This window comes from Ranitomeya imitator, chromosome 2 (assembly GCF_032444005.1).
Source record: "Ranitomeya imitator isolate aRanImi1 chromosome 2, aRanImi1.pri, whole genome shotgun sequence".
In the NCBI taxonomy this organism is placed as follows: domain Eukaryota; kingdom Metazoa; phylum Chordata; class Amphibia; order Anura; family Dendrobatidae; genus Ranitomeya; species Ranitomeya imitator.
The window spans coordinates 169,946,913-169,973,906 of NC_091283.1; the positions used below are offsets into that span (position 1 = coordinate 169,946,913).

A 26,994-nucleotide genomic window follows, 5' to 3' on the forward strand; every position below is an offset into this window, starting at 1 on the left:
TAGTAGAGTGGTCTCTGATCATATAATATGGGATATCCTATATCTCAGAAGTAAAGTGCTCTTTGATCCCATAATATGGGATCAGTTCTTATATCTCAGCACTAGAGTGCTCTCTGATCATATATTATGTGATGTCTTCTTGTATCTCACCACTAGAGTGCGTTCTGATCATATAATATGGGATCGGTTCTTATATCTCAGCAGTAGAGTGCTCTTTGATCACATAATATGGGATTGGGTCTTATATCTCAGCACTAGAAGGGGGGGAGGAAATAAATCCAAAAAGATAACTTTATGTCTTATTAGTAAAATTGCTTTATTGAAGTGCAAGGCAAAGAGACAGTGATGACAACAGAGTCATCCAATAAACATAAAAACAATCAATACATCTGGGACACTAGGACAACTACTTGCCAACCCATAATAAAGGAGTAACACGCCACATCAGCATAAAGGGTTTAAAGTTACAGGGCCAATAGGGGAAGAAAAGCCCTCAATCAAAGAAGGACTAGTATGCAAAAAAAACGCCATATATTATATAGGATAGTACCATATCAAGCATGACATACAACATCACGTAGTAGTTAAGGGCTAGACAGAGCGGTAAAAGAGATTAATACATCACCCCAAAAGAAGGCCGGTCCTTGGACACTGAGACACTACATTTGCCAAGGACCGGCCTTGATTGAGGGCTTTTCTTCCCCTATTGGCCCTGTAACTTTAAACCCTTTATGCTGATGTGGCGTGTTACTCCTTTATTATGGGTTGGCAAGTAGTTGTCCTAGTGTCCCAGATGTATTGATTGTTTATATGTTTATTGGATGACTCTGTTGTCATCACTGTCTCTTTGCCTTGCACTTCAATAAAGCAATTTTACTAATAAGACATAAAGTTATCTTTTTGGATTTATTTCCTCCCCCCCTTCTAGTATATAGTTTTTGATAACTGTCTTGATCCGCTACCGTACTAGGGCAGAATAAGTGTTACTGGGAATGGTTTATTATAGATTATTTCAAATTATACTTTGATTAAAAGTTTCCCAGATGAGAGTCTATAGATACTGTCCGTCTTTGGCTACCCCCATTCTCTTTCTTATATCTCAGCAGTAGAGTTCTCTCTGATCATATAATATGTGATGTATTCTTGTATCTCAGCACTAGAGTGCTCTCTGATCACATAATATGGGCTCTATTCTTATATCTCTGCAGTAGAGTGCTTTCTGATCATATAATTTGTGATCGGTTCTTATATCTCAGCAGTAGAGTGCTCTCTGATCATATAATATGGGATCGGTTCTTATATCTCAGCAGTAGAGTGCTCTCTGATTATATATGTGATGTCTTGTATCTCAGCAGTAGGGTGCTTTATGATAATATATTATGGGATATCTTATATCTCAGCAGTAGAGTGCTCTTTGATAACATAATATGGGATCGGTTTTTATTTCTCAGCAGTAGCGTGCTTTCTGATCATATAATATGGGATATCCTATATCTCAGAAGTAGAGTGCTCGTTGATCCCTTAATATGGGATCAGTTCTTATATCATATAATATGGGATTGGTTCTTATATCTCAGCAGTAGTGTGCTCTCTGATCATATAATATGGGATCGGTTCTTATATCTCAGCAGTAGAGTGCTCTTTGATCACATAATATGGGATTGGTTCCTATATCTCAGCAGTAGAGTGCTCTTTGATCACATAATATGGGATCGGGTCTTATATCTCAGCAGTAGAGTTCTCTCTGATCATATAATATGTGATGTCTTATTGTATCTCAGCACTAGAGTGCTGTCTGATCACATAATATGGGCTCTATTCTTGTATCTCTGCAGTAGAGTGCTCTCTGATCATATAATATGGGATCGGTTCTTATATCTCAGCAGTAGAGTGCTCTTTGATCACATAATATGGGAATGGTTCTTATATCTCAGCAGTAGAGTGCTCTTTGATCACCTAATATGGGATCGGTTCTTATATCTCAGCAGTAGAGAGCTCTTTGATCACATAATATGGGATTGGTTCTTATATCTCAGCAGTAGAGTTCTCTCTGGTCATATAATGTGATGTCTTCTTGTATCTCAGCACTTGAGTGCGTTCTGATCATATAATATGGGATCGGTTCTTAGATCTCAGCAGTAGAGTGCTCTTTGATCACATAATATGGGATTGGTTCTTATATCTCAGCAGTAGAGTGCTGTTTGATCACATAATATGGGATCGGTTCTTATATCTCAGCAGTAGAGTTCTCTCTGATCACATAATATAGGATCGGTTCTTATATCTCAGCAGTAGAGTTCTCTCTGATCATATAATGTGATGTCTTCTTGTATCTCAGCACTAGAGTGCGTTCTGATCATATAATATGGGATTGGTTCTTATATCTCAGCAGTAGAGTGCTCTTTGATCACATAATATGGGATCGGTTCTTATATCTCAGCAGTAGTGTGCTCTTTGGTCACCTAATATGGGATCGGTTCTTATATATCAGCAGTAGAGTGCTCTTTGAACATAATATATGGGATTGGTTCTTATATCTCAGCAGTAGAGTGCTCTTTGATCACAGAATATGGGATTGGTTCTTATATCTCAGCAGTAGAGTGCTCTTTGATCACAGAATATGGGATTGGTTCTTATATCTCAGCAGTAGAGTGCTGTTTGATCACATAATATGGGATTGGTTCTTATATCTCAGCAGTAGAGTTCTCTCTGATCATATAATGTGATGTCTTCTTGTAGCTCAGCACTAGAGTGCTCTCTGATCACATAATATGGGATTGGTTTTTATATCTCAGCAGTAGAGTTCTCACTGATCATATAATGTGATGTCTTCTTGTATCTCAGCACTAGAGTGGGTTCTGATCATATATTATGGGATATCTTATATCTCAGCAGTAGAGTGCTCTCTGATCACATAATATGGAATCTATTCTTATATCTCTGCAGTAGAGTGCTCTATGATCACATAATATGGGATCTATTCTTATATCTCAGCAGTAGAGTGCTCTCTGATCATATAATATGGGATCAGTTCTTATATCTCAGCAGTAGAGTGCTCTCTGATCATATAATATGGGATATCCTATATCTCAGCAGTAGAGTGCTCTTTGATAACATAATATGGGATCGTTTTTTATTTCTCAGCAATAGCGTGCTTTCTGATCATATAATATGGGATATCCTATATTTCAGAAGTAGAGTGCTCATTGATCCCATAATATGGGATCAGTTCTTATATCTCAGCAGTAGAGTGCTCTCTGATCATATAATATGGGATCTGTTCTTATATCTCAGCAGCAGAGTGCTCTCTGATGATATATGTGATGTCTTGTATTTCAGCAGTAGAGTGCTCTCTCATCATATAGTATGGGATCGGTTCTTATATCTCAGTAGTAGAGTGGTCTCTGATCATATAATATGGGATATCCTATATCTCAGAAGTAAAGTGCTCTTTGATCCCATAATATGGGATCAGTTCTTATATCTCAGCACTAGAGTGCTCTCTGATCATATATTATGTGATGTCTTCTTGTATCTCACCACTAGAGTGCGTTCTGATCATATAATATGGGATCGGTTCTTATATCTCAGCAGTAGAGTGCTCTTTGATCACATAATATGGGATTGGGTCTTATATCTCAGCACTAGAAGGGGGGGAGGAAATAAATCCAAAAAGATAACTTTATGTCTTATTAGTAAAATTGCTTTATTGAAGTGCAAGGCAAAGAGACAGTGATGACAACAGAGTCATCCAATAAACATAAAAACAATCAATACATCTGGGACACTAGGACAACTACTTGCCAACCCATAATAAAGGAGTAACACGCCACATCAGCATAAAGGGTTTAAAGTTACAGGGCCAATAGGGGAAGAAAAGCCCTCAATCAAAGAAGGACTAGTATGCAAAAAAAACGCCATATATTATATAGGATAGTACCATATCAAGCATGACATACAACATCACGTAGTAGTTAAGGGCTAGACAGAGCGGTAAAAGAGATTAATACATCACCCCAAAAGAAGGCCGGTCCTTGGACACTGAGACACTACATTTGCCAAGGACCGGCCTTGATTGAGGGCTTTTCTTCCCCTATTGGCCCTGTAACTTTAAACCCTTTATGCTGATGTGGCGTGTTACTCCTTTATTATGGGTTGGCAAGTAGTTGTCCTAGTGTCCCAGATGTATTGATTGTTTATATGTTTATTGGATGACTCTGTTGTCATCACTGTCTCTTTGCCTTGCACTTCAATAAAGCAATTTTACTAATAAGACATAAAGTTATCTTTTTGGATTTATTTCCTCCCCCCCTTCTAGTATATAGGTTTTGATAACTGTCTTGATCCGCTACCGTACTAGGGCAGAATAAGTGTTACTGGGAATGGTTTATTATAGATTATTTCAAATTATACTTTGATTAAAAGTTTCCCAGATGAGAGTCTATAGATACTGTCCGTCTTTGGCTACCCCCATTCTCTTTCTTATATCTCAGCAGTAGAGTTCTCTCTGATCATATAATATGTGATGTATTCTTGTATCTCAGCACTAGAGTGCTCTCTGATCACATAATATGGGCTCTATTCTTATATCTCTGCAGTAGAGTGCTTTCTGATCATATAATTTGTGATCGGTTCTTATATCTCAGCAGTAGAGTGCTCTCTGATCATATAATATGGGATCGGTTCTTATATCTCAGCAGTAGAGTGCTCTCTGATTATATATGTGATGTCTTGTATCTCAGCAGTAGGGTGCTTTATGATAATATATTATGGGATATCTTATATCTCAGCAGTAGAGTGCTCTTTGATAACATAATATGGGATCGGTTTTTATTTCTCAGCAGTAGCGTGCTTTCTGATCATATAATATGGGATATCCTATATCTCAGAAGTAGAGTGCTCGTTGATCCCTTAATATGGGATCAGTTCTTATATCATATAATATGGGATTGGTTCTTATATCTCAGCAGTAGTGTGCTCTCTGATCATATAATATGGGATCGGTTCTTATATCTCAGCAGTAGAGTGCTCTTTGATCACATAATATGGGATTGGTTCCTATATCTCAGCAGTAGAGTGCTCTTTGATCACATAATATGGGATCGGGTCTTATATCTCAGCAGTAGAGTTCTCTCTGATCATATAATATGTGATGTCTTATTGTATCTCAGCACTAGAGTGCTGTCTGATCACATAATATGGGCTCTATTCTTGTATCTCTGCAGTAGAGTGCTCTCTGATCATATAATATGGGATCGGTTCTTATATCTCAGCAGTAGAGTGCTCTTTGATCACATAATATGGGAATGGTTCTTATATCTCAGCAGTAGAGTGCTCTTTGATCACCTAATATGGGATCGGTTCTTATATCTCAGCAGTAGAGAGCTCTTTGATCACATAATATGGGATTGGTTCTTATATCTCAGCAGTAGAGTTCTCTCTGGTCATATAATGTGATGTCTTCTTGTATCTCAGCACTTGAGTGCGTTCTGATCATATAATATGGGATCGGTTCTTAGATCTCAGCAGTAGAGTGCTCTTTGATCACATAATATGGGATTGGTTCTTATATCTCAGCAGTAGAGTGCTGTTTGATCACATAATATGGGATCGGTTCTTATATCTCAGCAGTAGAGTTCTCTCTGATCACATAATATAGGATCGGTTCTTATATCTCAGCAGTAGAGTTCTCTCTGATCATATAATGTGATTTCTTCTTGTATCTCAGCACTAGAGTGCGTTCTGATCATATAATATGGGATTGGTTCTTATATCTCAGCAGTAGAGTGCTCTTTGATCACATAATATGGGATCGGTTCTTATATCTCAGCAGTAGTGTGCTCTTTGGTCACCTAATATGGGATCGGTTCTTATATATCAGCAGTAGAGTGCTCTTTGAACATAATATATGGGATTGGTTCTTATATCTCAGCAGTAGAGTGCTCTTTGATCACAGAATATGGGATTGGTTCTTATATCTCAGCAGTAGAGTGCTCTTTGATCACAGAATATGGGATTGGTTCTTATATCTCAGCAGTAGAGTGCTGTTTGATCACATAATATGGGATTGGTTCTTATATCTCAGCAGTAGAGTTCTCTCTGATCATATAATGTGATGTCTTCTTGTAGCTCAGCACTAGAGTGCTCTCTGATCACATAATATGGGATTGGTTTTTATATCTCAGCAGTAGAGTTCTCACTGATCATATAATGTGATGTCTTCTTGTATCTCAGCACTAGAGTGGGTTCTGATCATATAATATGGGATTGGTTCTTATATCTCAGCAGTAGAGTGCTCTTTGATCACATAATATGGGATCGGTTCTTATATCTCAGTAGTAGAGTGCTCTTTGAACATAATATATGGGATTGGTTCTTATATCTCAGCAGTAGAGTGCTCTTTGATCACAGAATATGGGATTGGTTCTTATATCTCAGCAGTAGAGTGCTCTTTGATCACAGAATATGGGATTGGTTCTTATATCTCAGCAGTAGAGTGCTCTTTGATCACATAATATGGGATCGGTTCTCTCTGATCACATAATATGGGATCGGTTTTTATATCTCAGCAGTAGAGTTCTCTCTGATCATATAATGTGATGTCTTCTTGTATCTCAGCACTAGAGTGCGTTCTGATCATATAATATGGGATCGGTTCTTATATCTCAGCAGTAGTGTGCTCTTTGGTCACCTAATATGGGATCGGTTCTTATATCTCAGCAGTAGAGTGCTCTTTGAACATAATATATGGGATTTGTTCTTATATCTCAGCAGTAGAGTGCTCTTTGATCACAGAATATGGGATCGGTTCTTATATCTCAGCAGTAGAGTGCTCTTTGATCACAGAATATGGGATTGGTTCTTATATCTCAGCAGTAGAGTGCTCTTTGATCACAGAATATGGGATCGGTTCTTATATCTCAGCAGTAGAGTGCTCTTTGATCACAGAATATGGGATCGGTTCTTATATCTCAGCAGTAGAGTGCTCTTTGATCACAGAATATGGGATTGGTTCTTATATCTCAGCAGTAGAGTGCTCTTTGATCACAGAATATGGGATTGGTTCTTATATCTCAGCAGTAGAGTGCTCTTTGATCACAGAATATGGGATTGGTTCTTATATCTCAGCAGTAGAGTGCTGTTTGATCACATAATATGGGATTGGTTCTTATATCTCAGCAGTAGAGTTCTCTCTGATCATATAATGTGATGTCTTCTTGTAGCTCAGCACTAGAGTGCTCTCTGATCACATAATATGGGATTGGTTTTTATATCTCAGCAGTAGAGTTCTCACTGATCATATAATGTGATGTCTTCTTGTATCTCAGCACTAGAGTGGGTTCTGATCATATAATATGGGATTGGTTCTTATATCTCAGCAGTAGAGTGCTCTTTGATCACATAATATGGGATCGGTTCTTATATCTCAGTAGTAGAGTGCTCTTTGAACATAATATATGGGATTGGTTCTTATATCTCAGCAGTAGAGTGCTCTTTGATCACAGAATATGGGATTGGTTCTTATATCTCAGCAGTAGAGTGCTCTTTGATCACAGAATATGGGATTGGTTCTTATATCTCAGCAGTAGAGTGCTCTTTGATCACATAATATGGGATCGGTTCTCTCTGATCACATAATATGGGATCGGTTTTTATATCTCAGCAGTAGAGTTCTCTCTGATCATATAATGTGATGTCTTCTTGTATCTCAGCACTAGAGTGCGTTCTGATCATATAATATGGGATCGGTTCTTATATCTCAGCAGTAGTGTGCTCTTTGGTCACCTAATATGGGATCGGTTCTTATATCTCAGCAGTAGAGTGCTCTTTGAACATAATATATGGGATTTGTTCTTATATCTCAGCAGTAGAGTGCTCTTTGATCACAGAATATGGGATCGGTTCTTATATCTCAGCAGTAGAGTGCTCTTTGATCACAGAATATGGGATTGGTTCTTATATCTCAGCAGTAGAGTGCTCTTTGATCACAGAATATGGGATCGGTTCTTATATCTCAGCAGTAGAGTGCTCTTTGATCACAGAATATGGGATCGGTTCTTATATCTCAGCAGTAGAGTGCTCTTTGATCACAGAATATGGGATTGGTTCTTATATCTCAGCAGTAGAGTGCTCTTTGATCACAGAATATGGGATTGGTTCTTATATCTCAGCAGTAGAGTGCTCTTTGATCACATAATATGGGATCTATTCTTATATCTCAGCAGTAGAGTGCTGTTTGATCACATAATATGGGATCCGTTCTTATATCTCAGCAGTAGAGTGCTCTGTGATCACATAATATGGGATCTATTCTTATAGTTCAGCAGTGGAGCGCTTTCTGATCATATATGATGTGTTCTCGTATCTCAGCAGTAGATTGGTCTTTGATCATATAATATATTTTGTTATATCTCAGAACTGTATAAACCAATAATAAAACTTTACATTTTTTTAAGTTCTTTTATTTTGATTCCTTATCATCAAAATATTTAATTTAAAAGGACAAATGAGATGCAGAATCAGAAACATCCCCCCCACACCACCCGATCCAGGTGACGACAGACGAGTAACATGCATGGAAGACAAGATAGTGACAACTGCTCTGAGCGGGTCCATTATTTGGGGGACAGGAGAAATCAAGACGGAGAAGATGTCGTTGGCTGCTCACAGTGTCCATGCCTTTCAGTAGATCGAGCAAAGTCAATTGGAGCATGTTGCTTTAAGGATCCATTGGTGGCCCATTGTGTGTGCTGTAGACATTGTGACATTTCTTGGTCTTGGGTCACTAGAAGTCCAGGTGGCTCCTGGCAGCAAGTGTCACTCTCCCTGCAGCGCCCCCGCAGGGGAAATGGTGCATTACACATCTGTTTCATGGAAATCAATGAGCCATCAGTGTGATGTCTGGAAGTCGCACTCCTCTCCAGTGTGAATTACTACACAGACGAGATGTTCTGCAGATTTCAAGTCCTTGTAGTGCAATCTTCTGCAGGTAGCGACTTCACTTCTGTACTAATAGTGCAGATATTGGAAATGAGCAGGAATCTGCATAGATCGGAGATGCAATGCTCTGCAGATGCCATGGGCAGGGTGAGCAGTTTGCTAGACGGGTATGATTGAGGAAAATGACAGGCCCAGGGGAACATTCTGCAAACTGCATTAAGAGCAATGGTCTGCAAGCAAACAGCAACATTCTGCAAATCTCATGGACCGAGGGAAGCAATGCTCTGCAGACTAGGTGACAGACGATCTGCAGGTACCATAGACAAGGCAAGCATGAGCTGTAAAGTAAAGTCTGCGGATTCCTTAGGCCATGAGCGATTTCCGTGGGTGGCTACAGCAACAATCCTGCAGGCGTCATAGACAGGCGGATGCGATGCTCTGCAGTAGGGTAAATAACGCTGCAGGTGCTATACACGGGGAGCGATGCTCTGCAGACAGCGGATCTGCAGCTGTCACCCCGCAGTACACACACAGGCTTATGGTACAGTCTGTGGAATACTAACTACAAGCGATACAATGGAAAAAACAATCCAAATAGTCGCCCCAGGTCTTGTACATCAGGACCGTGTGGACAGGTACCTAGAACGGTACCCAGAGCTCATAATACCCCTCCCCCACCCTGACATATGGCTGTGTGTCAATTGTGCCCACATGTGCATATATGAAAGTCACAACATGCATAGAACGGCCCTTGTAATGCCCATTGTCAGCCTGCAGATGGCGCCCACATACGCCCTGGCATTACCCCACTGTATTGCCGCAGACTTGCGAACTGACTACATTTTCTTCAGCCACACGATTGTGCAACACTCACACAATGACATCACAACTCCACAAATATCACAATGTATGACATACCTTACACAATGACATCATACCTCCACAAATATCACAATGTATGACATCATACCTTACACAATGACATCATACCTCTGCAGGAATCATACAGGGACATCATACCCTACACAATAACATCATACCTCCACAAATATCACAATGCATGACATCATACCTTACACAATGACATCATACTTCCACAAATATCACAATGCATGACATCATAACTTACACAATGACATCATACCTCTGCAGGAATCATACAGGGACATCATACCCTACACAATAACATCATACCTCCACAAATATCACAATGTATGACATACCTTACACAATGACATCATACCTCCACAAATATCACAATGCATGACATCATAACTTACACAATGACATCATACCTCTGCAGGAATCATACAGGGACATCATACCCTACACAATAACATCATACCTCCACAAATATCACAATGTATGACATCATACCTTACACAATGACATCATACCTCCACAAATATCACAATGCATGACATCATAACTTACACAATGACATCATACCTCTGCAGGAATCATACGGGGACATCATACCCTACACAATAACATCATACCTCCACAAATATCACAATGCATGACATCATACCTTACACAATGACATCATACCTCTGCAGGAATCATACGGAGACATCATACCTTACACAATGACATCATACCTCCACAAATATCACAATGTATGACATCATAACTTACACAATGACATCATACCTCTGCAGGAATCATACAGGGACATCATACCCTACACAATAACATCATACCTCCACAAATATCACAATGCATGACATCATACCTTACACAATGACATCATACCTCTGCAGGAATCATACGGAGACATCATACCTTACACAATGACATCATACCTCCACAAATATCACAATGTATGACATCATACCTTACACAATGACATCATACCTCTGCAGGAATCATACGGGGACATCATACCCTACACAATAACATCATACCTCCACAAATATCACAATGCATGACATCATACTTTACACAATGACATCATACCTCTGCAGGAATCATACAGGGACATCATACCTTACACAATGACATCATACCTCTGCAGGAATCATACGGGGACATCATACCTTACACAATGACGTCATACCTCCACAAATATCACAATGTATGACATCATACCTTACACAATGACATCATACCTCTGCAGGAATCATACGGGGACATCATACCTTACACAATGACATCATACCTCCACAAATATCACAATGTATGACATCATACCTTACACAATCACATCATACGTCTGCAGGAACAGCAGAATGACAGTGTCTTACATAATAACGCCATACCTTGCACAATGGCACCATACATCCGCAAGCATTACACTGACATCACACCTCTGCAGGAATCATACGGGGACCTCATACCTAGCACAATGACATTATACTTCTTCCGTAAGAATTGCAGCATGACATCTCACCACACATAATCAATCGCATCATACCTAGCACAATGACATCATATGTCAGCTAGAAATATGACATCATACCGCTGCAAGAATCGTATCATGACATCATGGCACAATGATGTCATACGTCACATAACTACTGCATAACTCTTGTAATGTACATCCGCAAGCATTACACAATGACATCATACCTCTACAAAAATATCACACAATTATAGTACATCATTTGTTTTGCAAAAATGGCAACATGACATCACATCAACACCAAGAATGGCACAATGACATCATATATCTGCCTGTATCACACAATGACATCATACATGTATCACGCATTGATTCTCTGAGAACAGAAGGAGGGTTGGGTGGCGCGCTCCTCGCTGACACACCCTGGGCATCACCTTCGTTTTGTCCTTGCAGGCGGTGGGCAGGCAGCACAGTGGGGCTGGTGGCATGCAGTGGTCTCTGGTTGCAAGGATCAGACGTATTAGGCTCAGACTACACGGCGACATGTGTCACACAAGCACAATGTGACTCACCCTAAAGTCTATGGAGGCAAAGTCTTGAGTAAGCAAAAATCCCACCGGAGGTTTTGCAGTGGGGGGTCACAACACTGAACACTACCCCAATGAGAATCGATAGTTACAATGTGACGGTGCAGATCTCTGTGTCGCCGTGTAGCCCCCCGGCCATGGGGTCTGCAAGGCCTTAGACATGAAGGCCGACAAAAAAGGAAGAAGAAAATCTGTGTGTCCCTGAGTCAGAAGCTCTTACTGAATCCTCCGCTTCCCTTGCAGGGGGTTGCGGCCCACCACCCGGCTTTATTATGCATAGTCGCCTGACCTACCAAATCTGCATCATCGACCCTGGAACACATTGCCTCCATTTATACAGTGCTGTACATATATACACATACATGCTGTACCTATATACACATACACTGCTGTGCATACAGGGGCTCTGCATAGTCAGAAACATGGCGGTGACTACCCATCTATACTGTGCTGTGCATACGTGTACATATATATACAAGGCTGTGCAGCCATATACTGCACATGGCTCTGTGCATGTAGGCATTATAGAAGTATCTATCTACAGGTCTGTACATACATGTCCATACTGGCTCTGTACACGCGTGTGCAATGTGTCTCAGCTCCAAATGCAGGGACCCTCCCCGCCACAACGTATAGACAAGAATATGTGCATAGATTCCTCTCAATTTGTGCATTACTCTAGACTACAGAAATGTCAGTCCAGGGGGTACAGAGGTGTGTGTATACCACGTACGTGTGTGTATATGCTGCGTATGTGACGTGTGTAGACCACGTATGTGATGTGTGTGTATACTGCATATATGATGTGTGTGCATGTAATGTGTGTGTATACTGCATACATGTGTATATACCGCATACATGACGTGTGAGCATATGCCGTGTACGTGAAGTGTGTATACTGCGTATGTGAGGTGTGTGCATGTAATGTGTGTGTATACTGCATACATGTGTATATACCGCATACATGATGTGTGAGCATATGCCATGTACGTGAAGTGTGTATACTGCATATGTGATGTGTGTGCATGTAATGTGTGTGTATACTGCATACGTGTGTATATACCGCATACATGACGTGTGAGCATATGCCGTGTACGTGAAGTGTGTATACTGCATATGTGATGTGTGTGCATGTAATGTGTGTGTATACTGCATACATGTGTATATACCGATACATGACATGTGAGCATATGCCGCATACGTGAAGTGTGTATACTGCATATGTGATGTGTGTGCATGTAATGTGTGTGTATACTGCATACATATGTATATACCGCATACATGACATGTGAGCATATGCCGCGTACGTGAAGTGTGTATACTGCATATGTGATGTGTGTGCATGTAATGTCTGTGTATACTGCATACATGTGTATATACCGCATGCATGACGTGTGAGCATATGCCGCGTATGTGAAGTGTGTATACTGCATATATGATGTGTGTGCATGTAATGTGTGTGTATACTGCATACATGTGTATATATACCGCATACATGACGTGTGAGCATATGCAGCGTACGTGAAGTGTGTATACTGCATATGTGATGTGTGTGCATGTAATGTGTGTGTATACTGCATACATGTGTATAAATACCGCATACATGACGGGTGAGCATATGCCGCGTACGTGAAGTGTGTATACTGCATATATGATGTGTGTGCATGTAATATGTGTGTATACTGCATACATGTGTATATACCGCATGCATGACGTGTGAGCATATGCCGCGTACGTGAAGTGTGTATACTGCATGTGAGGTGTGTGTATGTAATGTGTGTGTATACTGCATACATGTGTGTATATACCGCATGTCTATGTAATGCGTGCGTGTATATACCGTGTATGTGATGTCTATGTAATGTGTGTGTATACAGTGTAAGTAACGTGTGTGTGTGCATATACTGCATATGTCTATGTACTGTGTGCGTGTATATACCACATACATGGTGTGTATGTAACATGTGTATATACCGCCTACGTGATCTGTATGTAACGTGTTGTATATACTGCGTAAGTGATGTGTATGTAACGTGTTTGTATATACCATGTACGTGATGTGTATGTACCGTGTGTGTATATATTGCATACGTGATGTTTATGTAATGTGTGCGTGTATATACCACATACATGATGTGTATATAATGTGTGTATATACCGGGTACATGATGTGTAATGTGTGTATATACAGCGTACGTGATCTGTATGTATATACCGCGTACATAACTTGTAATGTGTTTGTATATACCGCATACATGACGAGTATGTAACGTGTGTATATACCGCGTACGTGATGTATATGTAACGTGTGTGTATATACCATATACATGTTGTGTATGTAACGTGTGTATATACCACGTACATGATGTGTATGTAACTTCTGTGTATATACCACGTATGTGACGTATATGTAACATGTGTGTATATACCGTGTACGTGATGTGCATGTAACGTGTGTGTGTATACCGTATACATGTTGTGTATGTAACGTGTGTATATACCACATACGTGATCTGTATGTAACGTGTGTGTATATACCGCATTTGTGATGTGCATGTAACGTGTGTATATACCGTATACATGTTGTGTATGTAACGTCTCTGTATATACCGCATATGTGACGTGTGTGTATATTTAAAGCTGCTCATACACCTTACATAGTTTACACTTGTTTGGCCACAGGTACTCTCCCAGCCCCCATACACACCCCTCACCAGTGGGGACAGGACCATAAGCCACTTATAGACACCTCTGATGGTGGCTCATCTTCTAGAAGAACTGAAATTCAAAATGTCTGGACCTTCTCTCCTCCACAATCATCTATTGGGGGATCCAAGCAGTCCCCCATATACAGTAGGTGGTTGATCGGTGCCATAAACTCAGTTGGTATGTGTATGGGGGCGAGGAAGAAACCGCGTGCATGGAGAGCGATGACGATGGAACCTTCCCCCTGCATACATTTCGCTCCCGTGTGTGCGGGGCCTTCATGCTGCCTATGGTCTGACCTTACAGATCTGTAAAAGTCCTGTCACCCCAAAACTGAACCACAAGTGCCTGTGACATTTTTTCACCTCTTATTTCATCCTCTGCATCTTCGAAGGTTCTACGCTACCCCAAATCTCAAAGTCTACAAAAATCCTGTCACCCCCATACACTGACCTTCAGGGTCTGAGAATATCCTGGCAACCTATAAATTGACCTTCAGTGTCTGTCATGGTCCTGATACCCCATTACCTGTCATCCCTTCAGCCCATGATATGCTTTAACCCCTTCTACGAGGGTCCCTCTGTCTTCTCATACCCCTGCTGGGTGGCCATGATACGTGGTGGCCAGGTATCACAGTCCCATGGCCCAGACTGCTGACTGTGTCCCCCTGCCGGTCTTTCCCATCCACCTCCATGACATCGTAAAATGTGCTTTTTATTCGCCCATGTCCTTTACTGGTTTCATTCCATTGGATGTGGTGTGAGTGTGCGCGTCGATGTCATGGGCCATGGAGACCAGTAAAGTTGTGCTGTTCTGAGAGAGGGCAGCGTGTGGCCGTGGTGTCATTGTGCAGTAGCAGCGGTGTTTGGTGCGGCGGTGTGCTGTCGGTATGATGGCGTCGGTTCTGCTCTCCACGTGGCGATGGGTTGATTGTCTGGTATATATGGATGATGTGAGGTGTCACAGTGTGTATGGAGAAGCCACTCCTTCCTTCCGGGGTACCCCGGACCCTACAAGCTGGAGATCCTGACAGTCTCCTGGTAATATCTGGCGGTCACACTGGAATTCCTCATGACGCCAGCATTCGGTGACGAGGGCTCATCTGGAGTGTTGGCGGGCGGCGTCGGGATGCTGATAATGGCGGCTGTCAGATCGGACGTCTCACAATTAAGCTTCAGGTTCCCGTGGGTTTTGGCATTGAGACTGGAGCGACTGGAAAGAAAGAAGACAAAACCCAGACAGCATGAGACACGGGGAAGATTTCTTGGGTGTGGATGCAGAGCTGCAGCGAGGCTTTCTTCATAGCCCTGGATCCAATTATTAGCTTGTTTGTGCCCCCCTGGCACCCAGCGCCACCCCCAGCTAAGTAACCTGTGTGGTCAGGAAGATCTCCGATCTGCAGATACCCTCAGAAGCACATCACTTTCCAGAGTGTGGAGAGGAACACCCAGGTGGTGGAAATGGACCCAAGGGTCCCTCAGCCACATACAGAGACTCTGGTATAAATGGCACTGGGCAGGAGGGGCCTGATACAGATGGGCACTGGGGCCAGAGGGGCCTGGTATAGATGGGCACTGGGGCCGGTGGGGCCTGGTACAGATGGGCACTGGGGTCAGAGGGGCCCGGTACAGATGAGGCCTGAGGGGCCCGGTACAGATTAGCAGTGGGGCAAGAGGGGCCTGATACAGATGGGCACTGGGGCCGGAGAGGCCTGGTACAGTTGAGCACTGGGGCCGGAGGGACCTGGTACAGATGGGCACTGGGGCCGGAGGGGCCTGGTACAGATGGGCACTGGGGTCAGAGGGGCCCGGTACAGATGAGGCCTGAGGGGCCCGGTACAGATGAGCAGTGGAGCAAGAGGGGCCTGATACAGATTGGCACTGGGGCCGGAGAGGCCTGGTACAGTTGAGCACTGGGGCCGGAGGGGCCTGGTACAGATGAGCACTGAGGCCGGAGGGGCCTGGTACAGATGCGCACTGGGGCTGGAGGGGCCTGGTACAGATGCGCACTGGGGCCGGAGGGGCCCGGTACAGATGAGCACTGGGGCCAGAGGGGTACAGATGCGCACTGGGGCCAGAGGGGCCTGGTACAGATGCGCACTGGGGCCGGAGGGGCCTGATACAGATGGGCACTGGGGCCAGAGGAGCCTGGTACAGATGAGCACTGGGGCCGGAGAGGCCTGGTACAGTTGAGCACTGGGGCCGGAGGGGCCTGGAACAGATGCGCACTGGGGCCGGAGGGGCCTGGTACAGATGAATACTGGGGCCAGAGAGGCCTGGTACAGATGAGCACTGGGGCCGGAGGGGCCCGGTACAGATGAGCACTGGGGCCGGAGGGGCCTGGTACAGATGAGCACTGGGGCCGGAGGGGCCTGGTACAGATGCGCACTGGGGCCGGAGGGGCCTGGTACAGATGAATACTGGGGCCAGAGAGGCCTGGTACAGATGAGCACTGGGGCCGGAGGGGCCCGGTACAGATGAGCACTGGGGCCGGAGGGGCCCGATACAGATGAGCACTGGGGCCGGAGGGGCCTGGTACAGATGCGCACTGGGGCCGGAGGGGCCTGGTACAGATGAGCACTGGGGCCAGAGAGGCCTGGTACAGATGAGTACAGGGTCCGGAGGGCCTGGTACGGATACGCTCTGGAGCCAGAGGGGCCTGGTACAGATGCGCACTGGGGCTGGAGGGGCCTGGTACAGATGAGCACTGGGGCCAGAGAGGCCTGGTACAGATGAGCACTGGGGCAGGAGGGGCCTGGTACAGATGGGCACAGGTGCCCATACACATTAGATGATTGGTGAGACTGGAATACCATCTGATGTAGGATAAGATGCCTTGTCTCTCCCCATAGTGGAGGGTTGGGCATGCTGGATTTCAACGTTTGCTCCTTTGGTCGCACAAATGACCACCAGAGGTGCCTGAAGCAGTTTATTCCCTTCTCCCCACATTCATGCTTTATGTATGGGGAAGGGGGATAGTTTTGGGTTGAATGGGCATTTGGCGGGCACCTTAGAGACCACCTTTATGCCTCTGACTATGGATAACAGGGAACAACAGAGTCCGTCAGGGGACAGGTGGCAGCAGAGGCCGCAGTATAGGGCAGAGGTGCTGAAGTGTCCACAATCCCCCGCCCTCACAGAACAGGTCAGGCGGTGCTCTGCACACAGGAGTGCTCCTATTCATTATTCATGTCTATTAATGTATTTATTTAAGATATATCTATGGGCTGAGCAGAGATCACTCTGCCTCTACCACATCTACTGAATCTGTGTGGCTGTGTGGCCTGTGGCTTATAATGTCTGAAATATAATATACGGAGGGAGTCTTATGAGAAAAATGTCCCTTCCAATGGCACTTGTCAGCATTTTATGCATCACTAGGGAGAATGACAGCAACACACCCTTTTTTTTTTAAATTTAAATAGATTTTTATTAACAATATAAAAAAAAAGGAGAACAACAGAATGCCATTTACATTGCATTATATCAGATACACATTTTCTTACTTTAATAAACCCCAACATTACCCCAACTACCCCCCTCCCCCATAAGACAGCTCAGTCTCAATCTCCACCCCACCGAGGCATTATCTGCCTCTTGTAATTTATCCTCTTCCAGGTCTTAGGAAACACGACGCCTATACTCCTCAATCCAAATCAAGCCAAGGAGACCATATTTTATTAAAGAGTTCTATTTTCCCCCTTTTACTGTACACCCCCTTTTCCAATTTTAGACCATGTTGAACATATTGGAGAAATTCCCTTCTCACAGGTGGTTCCGCGTTTATCCAGTTTCGTGCTATTACTTTCCTGGCCATGTAGAGTAGCCTAGCAATTGCAATCTTCCAAGTATTGTCAACTCCAATTTCTTCCACATATCCCAGCACACATACTATCGGGTCTCTAACAACTCTGCACTTATACGCTGCTTCAACTCGGCTCAAAACCACCACCCGCTCTCCCTATCTGCCTCACTCAGTCTCGGCAAATCCAGACCTTCCAAGAAAGTCAGTGCATCCACGACCGATTCACCAACCCGAGAGGAATACAAATCTGCATAGAAGTCCGCAAAGGCTCTCAAAATTTCAGGTGTTTCCGTTATTTTACCTCCACTAGCAGAATCCAAAGAGTGTATATATGAAGAACCTCTCTGAGCAGCAGCCACTACCGACAGCATATGTCCCACTGTTTCTCCCTCCTGATAGAACAATACCCTTTGGAAATCTCGTTTCCTCTCAGCTTTGCCTAGCAGAATTTTTTCCAAATGATTTTGTGCGTTTTTCATTCTTCTCTCTGCCTCAGGGGTTCCCAGTGTGGCCATCCCATCCTCTGCTTCCTTCAACTCCTCAACTGCCGCTTTTTCTACCTCTCTCGTCCTCCGCTTACACCTACTAATGTCCCTAAACAGTAGTCCCCTCAGGTACGCCTTCATTGCATCCCAAATTGTAAGAGCGTCGGCGCTTCCATCATTTAAGAGAAAGAATTCCGCCACCTCCCGTCCTATACTTTCCAACTCAATACTCTGTAACCAATTAGGATGAATCTTCCATTCTCTCCCACTTAGCGAGCGAGCCCCCTCCAATCTAACCTCTACTTCAATTGGACTATGGTCCGACAAGGCCCTTGGCAGATATCTCACCTCCCCAACCAATGTGTCCAAAATCCTGTTACCCAGAGCCATATCAATCCTAGAGAGTGTGGCATGTGCCGGTGAATAACATGAGTACCCTCTCTCCCCCACATGTCTAACCCTCCACAGATCAATCAAACCTATCTCCTGTATATAGGTGCCAAATGTTGTTATGTGTCCCTCCGACCTATTCTGAGTATTTTTATTTTTATCCCAATATTCATCACAGATGTTATTTAGATCTCCGATAATTATTAACGGTGTCGGTCCCCATTTTTCCACTCGCTCCATTACTTCTCTAATCTTCCTGCTAGAGTAGGGAGGCGGAATATACATCGCGGCAACACACAGCATCACTCCATACAGTATACACCGTAATAGTACATACTGTCCCTCCACGTCCACATATACCTTCACCTCCTCATACTGAACTCCCGCTGGAACCAAGATTGAGACTCCTCTTGCATACGTGGAGAAGGTAGAATGATATCCCCTCTGGATCCATCGTCTATTCAAAACATCCACTTTTTCCCTTACCAAATGAGTCTCCAGCAAGCATATCATTGAGGCCCTTTGGTCTCTTGCATATTGCAAACACGCAGCACGTCTAGATTTCTCCCCTAGGCCTCTCACATTCCAGCACAAAATCTTAAAACGGGTCCCCATCACTTGGCTCATCTTCACTATAAGTATCATCAATTTTGAGCTCAGGCTGTATAACTACCCTCCCCCCCCCCCCCCCCTCCCAACTCCCCCTCCCACCCTTCCCCCCTCACATCTAACCATTCCACCTCTTTCCAAGAGTGGGGCATCATCGCCCATAGCGAACACTCCGTTTGGCATTACCTTCCCAACCCTCCTCCCACCACTGTACATAACAGGATTTCAGACATTTTGAAAAATAACGTTCTCAAAACATTTTAACTTAGAATTATTTGCACACACAAGAAGTCTGCATAAACTTAAAATATGTCGCAAACCCTTCCTCCCCCTTTCCCAGCAGCCATTACACCATCCCTTTCCCTTCTTCCCCCCCCAAACCCCTTGGCTTGTCAATCACATGACTCTTTTCCAACTGACAGATAAGTAAACAACTTCAGACTCTTCCCACAGTTTCAGTCTCCTTTTCCTTTAAGCTTTTTAGCATTAATATCGATCCACTGGGTAGCGTCCTCCGGCTTCTGGAAAAAATGAATTTTATCAAACGCCACCACCCTCAGTCTTGCTGGGAACATCATGGAATACTGCACACCCAATTCCCTCAGCCGTCTCTTGATACCCGTGAACATCATCCGTTGTTTCTGCACCAGAGTAGAATAGTCTGGGTATATAGCAATCTTTTGACCTTCAACTGTCAGATCCGTCATGTCTCTGGCCTTCCTCAGGATAATGTCTCTGTCTCTATAGTTTAGAATTTTGGCGAGCATGGTACGGGGATTCGCTCCAGGGACAGGTGGTTTCGGCGGGACCCTATGCGCTCTTTCTACCGCGAACACTTTTGTTAGCGCCATATCTCCAAATGTCTCTAACAGCCATTTTTCAATATATTCCGTTGGATTCCTCCCTTCAGCTTTTTCAGGGATGCCCACTATGCGAATATTATTTCTTCTGGACCTGTTCTCAAGGTCCTCATTTTTCGCAGCCAATTCAGCTATTGCTTGAGTGAACTTTTTCTCTGCTTTTTGCAGCTGCACTATATGGTCTTCTGCAGTGCTCACTCTCTCCTCTACCTCCCCCACACGTTTGTCAATCTTCTGCATGGCTGCGTTTATCTGGGCTGTGTCCCCCTTAACCTCCTGTATCTGTATGGTCAGAGATTGTTTACATGAAGAGACTAGCGCAAAAACGTCTCTTAGGGTAGGCTCAGCTTCTGGCGCCATTTCCTCGGGTCCCCCTTCTGCCACCGCCATTTTGCTCTCCTTTCTCCCCTGTTGTACCTCATGTTCTCCTGCTGGGCTCTCCTCCTCCTCCTCCTCTTCGGTATCAGCTCCGGCTCCCTCCTCTGCGGCCTCCGCTCTCGCAAACTGCTGGAGCTTTGCCGCTACCTCCATGCGCTTTCTGCATGCGGCGTTCTCCTTGTCTGCCTTTTCCCTCAAGTCGGCGCCATCTTGGATTGCGCCTGCATCCCCGGCTCCCGCGTCCTTCTGCCGTCTCCTGGTCATGTTCGTCGGTTCCAGCGCTACCGAACAGCACCGCCGGCCTCTCCAAGTCTCCCCGCAGCCGGTAAGCCCCCGCAGGGACCAAACAGCAGCGGCTCTGCAGGATTTTACAATATACAGCGGCGGGAGCTCACAGCCGCACGTCCGCTCACATGGACTCTCAGGCCACGCCCCCAGCAACACACCCTTAGGAATGAAGCTTTATACCCAACGGAGAGGTGTTAGGAGAGCTTTCTGCTACGGGGCCTTATATGACTACTGGGGAAGAGGAGGAGCCTGCTGTGACTACTGGTGAAGTGGAGGAGCCTACTGTGACTACTGAGGAAGAAGAGGGAGCCTGCTGTGACTACTGGGGAAATTGAGGAGCCTGCTGTAAATACTGGGGAAGAGGAGCAGCCTGCTGTGAATAATGGGGAACAGGAGGAGCCTGCTGTGACTACTAGGGAAGAGGAGGGAGCCTGCTGTGACTACTGGGGAAGTGGAAGGCAGCCTGCTGTGACTACTGGGGAAGTGGAGGCAGCCTGCTGTGACTACTGGGAAAGAGGAGGAGCCTGCTGTGACTACTAGGGAACAGGAGGAGCCTGTTGTGACTACTGAGGAAGTGGATGCAGCCTGCTGTGACTACTGGGGAAGAGGAGGAGCCTGCTGGGTCTACTGGGGAACAGGAGGAGCCTGCTGATACTACTAGGGAAGAGAAGGGAGCCTGCTGTGACTACTAGGGAAGAGGAGGGAGACTGCTGTGACTACTAGGGAAGAGGAGCAGCCTGCTGTGAATACTAGGGAAGAGGAGGGAGCCTGCTGTGACTACTGGGGAAGTGGAAGGCAGCCTGCTGTGACTACTGGGGAAGAGGAGGAGCCTGCTGTGACTACTGGGGAACAGGAGGAGCCTGCTGTGACTATTGGGGAAGAGGAGGAGCCTGCTGTGACTACTAGGGAAGAGGAGGGAGACTGCTATGACTTCTAGGGAAGAGGAGGAGCCTGCTGTGACTACTAGGGAAGTGGAGGAGCCTGCTGTGACTACTAGGGAAGAGGAGGAGCCTGCTGTGACTACTAGGGAAGAGGAGGGAGCCTGCTGTGACTACTGGTGAAGTGGAGGAGCCTGCTGTGACTACTGAGGAAGAGGAGGGAGCCTGCTGTGAATACTGGGGAAATTGAGCCTGCTGTAAATACTGGGGAAGAGGAGGAGCCTGCTATGACTACTAGGGAACAGGAGGAGCCTGCTGTGACTACTTGGGAAGTGGAAGGCAACCTGCTGTGACTACTGGGGAAGTGGAGGCAGCCTGCTGTGACTACTGGGGAAGAGGAGGAGCCTGCTGTAACTACTAGGGAAGAGGAGAGAGCCTGCTGTGACTACTGAGGAAGAGGAGGGAGCCTGCTGTAAATACTGGGGAAGAAGAGGAGCCCGCTGTGACTACTGGCGAAGAGGAGGAGCCCGCTGTGACTACTGGGGAAGAGGAGGGAGCCTGCTGTGACTACTGGGGAAGAGGAGGGAGCCTGCTGTGACTACTGGGGAAGAGAAGGAGCCTGCTGTGACTACTGGGGAAGAGGAGGGAGCCTGCTGTAACTAATGGGGAAGAGGAGGAGCCTGCTGTGACTACTGGGGAAGAGGAGGAGCCTTCTTTGACTACTGGGGAAGAGGAGGAGCCTGCTGTAACTAACGGGGAAGAGGAGGAGCCTGCTGTGACTACTGGGGAAGAAGAGGAGCCCACTGTGACTACTGGGGAAAAGGAGGAGCCCGCTGTGACTACTGGGGAAGAGGAGGGAGCCTGCTGTGACTACTGGGGAAGAGGAGGGAGCCTGCTGTGACTACTGGGGAAGAGAAGGAGCCTGCTGTGACTACTGGGGAAGAGGAGGGAGTCTGCTGTGACTACTGGGGAAGAGGAGGGAGCCTGCTGTAACTAATGGGGAAGAGGAGGAGCCTGCTGTGACTACTGGGGAAGAGGAGGAGCCTTCTTTGACTAATGGGGAAGAGGAGGAGCCTGCTGTAACTAATGGGGAAGAGGAGGAGCCTGCTGTGACTACTGGGGAAGAGGAGGAGCCCGCTGTGGCTACTGGGGAAGAGGAGGGAGCCTGCTGTGACTATTGGGGAAGAGGAAGGAGCCTGCTGTAACTAATGGGGAAGAGAAGGAGCCTGCTGTGACTACTGGGGAAGAGGAGGGAGCCTGCTGTGACTACTGGGGAAGAGGAGGGAGCCTGCTGTAACTAATGGGGAAGAGGAGGAGCCTGCTGTGACTACTGGGGAAGAGGAGCCTTCTGTGACTACTGGGGAAGAGGAGGAGCCTGCTGTGACTACTGGTGAAGTGGAGGAGCCTGCTGTGACTATTGAGGAAGAGGCGGGAGCCTGCTGTGAATACTGGGGAAGAGGAGGAGCCTGCTGTGACTACTAGGGAAGAGGAAGGAGCCTGCTGTGACTACTGGGGAAGTGGAAGGCAACCTGCTGTGACTACTGGGGAAGTGGAGGCAGCCTGCTGTGACTACTGGGGAAGAGGAGGAGCCTGCTGTAACTACTAGGGAAGAGGAGGGAGCCTGCTGTGACTACTGAGGAAGAGGAGGGAGCCTGCTGTGAATACTGGTGAAGAAGAGGAGCCTGCTGTAAATACTGGGGAAGAGGAGGAGCCTGCTGTAACTAATGGAGAAGAGGAACCCGCTGTGACTACTGGGGAAGAGGAGGGAGCCTGCTGTGACTACTGGGGAAGAGGAGGAGCCCGCTGTGACTACTGGGGAAGAGGAGGGAGCCTGCTGTGACTACTGGGGAAAAGGAGGGAGCCTGCTGTGACTACTGGGGAAGAGGAGGAGCTTGCTGTAACTAATGGGGAAGAGGAGGAGCCTGCTGTGACTACTGAGGAAGAGGAGTGAGCCTGCTGTGACTACTGGAGAAGAGGAGGGAGCCTGCTGTAACTAATGGGGAAGAGGAGGAGCCTGCTGTGACTACTGGGGAAGAGGAGGAGCCCGCTGTGACTACTGGGGAAGAGGAGGAGCCTGCTATGACTACTGGGGAAGAGGAGGAGCCTGCTGTGACTACTGGGGAAGAGGAGGAGCCTGTTGTGACTACTGGGGAAGTAGATGCAGCCTGCTGTGACTACTGGGGAAGAGGAGGAGCCTGCTGGGTCTACTGGGGAACAGGAGGAGCCTGCTGTTACTACTATGGAAGAGAAGGGAGCCTGCTGTGACTACTAGGGAAGAGGAGGGAGACTGCTGTGACTACTAGGGAAGAGTAGCAGCCTGCTGTGACTACTAGGGAAGAGGAGGGAGCCTGCTGTGACTACTGGGGAAGTGGAAGGCAGACTGCTGTGACTACTGGGGAAGTGGAGGCAGCCTGCTGTGACTACTAGGGAAGAGGAGGGAGCCTGCTGTTACTACTATGGAAGAGAAGGGAGCCTGCTGTGACTACTAGGGAAGAGGAGGGAGACTGCTGTGACTACTAGGGAAGAGTAGCAGCCTGCTGTGACTACTAGGGAAGAGGAGGGAGCCTGCTGTGACTACTGGGGAAGTGGAAGGCAGACTGCTGTGACTATTGGGGAAGAGGAGGAGCCTTCTTTGACTACTTGGGAAGAGGAGGAGCCTGCTGTAACTAACGGGGAAGAGGAGGAGCCTGCTGTGACTACTGGGGAAGAAGAAGAGCCCATTGTGACTACTGGGGAAGAGGAGGAGCCCGCTGTGACTACTGGGGAAGAGGAGGGAGCCTGCTGTGACTACTGGGGAAGAGGAGGAGCCTGCTGTGACTACTGGGGAAGAGGAGGAGCCCGCTGTGACTACTGGGGAAGAGGAGGAGCCTGCTATGACTACTGGGGAAGAGGAGGAGCCTGCTGTGACTACTGGGGAAGAGGAGGAGCCTGTTGTGACTACTGGGGAAGTAGATGCAGCCTGCTGTGACTACTGGGGAAGAGGAGGAGCCTGCTGGGTCTACTGGGGAACAGGAGGAGCCTGCTGTTACTACTATGGAAGAGAAGGGAGCCTGCTGTGACTACTAGGGAAGAGGAGGGAGACTGCTGTGACTACTAGGGAAGAGTAGCAGCCTGCTGTGACTACTAGGGAAGAGGAGGGAGCCTGCTGTGACTACTGGGGAAGTGGAAGGCAGACTGCTGTGACTACTGGGGAAGTGGAGGCAGCCTGCTGTGACCACTAGGGAAGAGGAGGGAGCCTGCTGTTACTACTATGGAAGAGAAGGGAGCCTGCTGTGACTACTAGGGAAGAGGAGGGAGACTGCTGTGACTACTAGGGAAGAGTAGCAGCCTGCTGTGACTACTAGGGAAGAGGAGGGAGCCTGCTGTGACTACTGGGGAAGTGGAAGGCAGACTGCTGTGACTATTGGGGAAGAGGAGGAGCCTGCTGTGACTACTAGGGAAGAGGAGGGAGACTGCTGTGACTTCTAGGGAAGAGGAGGAGCCTGCTGTGACTACTAGGGAAGTGGAGGAGCCTGGTGTGACTACTAGGGAAGAGGAGGAGCCTGCTGTGACTACTAGGGAAGAGGAGGGAGCCTGCTGTGACTACTGGTGAAGTGGAGGAGCCTACTGTGACTACTGAGGAAGAAGAGGGAGCCTGCTGTGACTACTGGGGAAATTGAGGAGCCTGCTGTAAATACTGGGGAAGAGGAGCAGCCTGCTGTGACTACTAGGGAAGAGGAGGCAGCCTGCTGTGACTACTAGGGAAGAGGAGGAGCCTGCTGTGACTACTAGGGAAGAGGAGGGAGCCTGCTGTGACTACTGGTGAAGTGACAGTGGTGAAGCCACATATCCAAGCCCTTGCCTCCTCCTGTCGTCTCAAACTCAAAAATATTTCCCGGATCCGTGCTTTCCTTGACCGCAACACTGCAAAAACGCTAGTGCATGCCCTTATCATCTCCCGCCTCGACTACTGCAACCTCCTACTCTCTGGACTCCCCTCTAGCACTCTGGCACCACTCCAATCCATCCTACACTCTGCTGCCCGACTAATCCACCTGTCCCCCCGCTATTCCCCAGCCTCTCCCCTGTGTCAAGCCCTTCACTGGCTTCCTATCGCCCAGAGACTCCAGTTCAAAACCCTCACACTGACATACAAAGCCATCCACAACCTGTCTCCTCCATACATCTGTGACATGGTCTCCCGGTACCTACCTACACGCGACCTCCGATCCTCCCAAGACCTCCTTCTCTACTCCCCTCTCATCTCTTCTTCCCATAACCGCATCCAAGACTTCTCCCGTGCTTCCCCCATACTCTGGAACTCTCTACCCCAACACATCAGACTTGCGCCTACCATAGAAACCTTCAAAAAGAACCTGAAGACTCATCTCTTCCGACAAGCCTACAGCCTGCAGTCATCCTCAACCTACTGAACAGCCGCACAGCCAGCTCTTCCCTCTCCTAGTGTATCCTCACCCACCCACTGCAGACTGTGAGCCCTCGCGGGCAGGGTCCTCCCTCCTTATGTACTCGTGTGCCTTGTTATCTGCTCATGTTTAATGTAATTGTCTATATTTGCCCCGTATTCACATGTAAAGCGCCATGGAATAAATGGCGCTATAAAAATGTATAATAATAATAATAATAAAAGTGGAGGAGCCTACTGTGACTACTGAGGAAGAAGAGGGAGCCTGCTGTGACTACTGGGGAAATTGAGGAGCCTGCTGTAAATACTGGGGAAGAGGA

At 46.3% G+C, this 26,994-nt stretch overlaps 1 protein-coding gene across 1 annotated transcript in view; it reads right to left on the minus strand.

Moving 5' to 3' along the window:
- Positions 1 to 8,468: 8,468 nt before the first annotated feature.
- KCND1 (potassium voltage-gated channel subfamily D member 1) overlaps positions 8,469 to 26,994 on the minus strand; it is a 110,732-nt gene continuing 92,206 nt past the window's right edge. Inside the window, exon 7 of the mRNA XM_069747937.1 lies at positions 8,469 to 15,789. Within this exon, the coding sequence (XP_069604038.1) occupies positions 15,588 to 15,789 (202 nt within the window). The 3' untranslated portion in view covers positions 8,469 to 15,587. The remainder of the gene's footprint in view (positions 15,790 to 26,994) is intronic.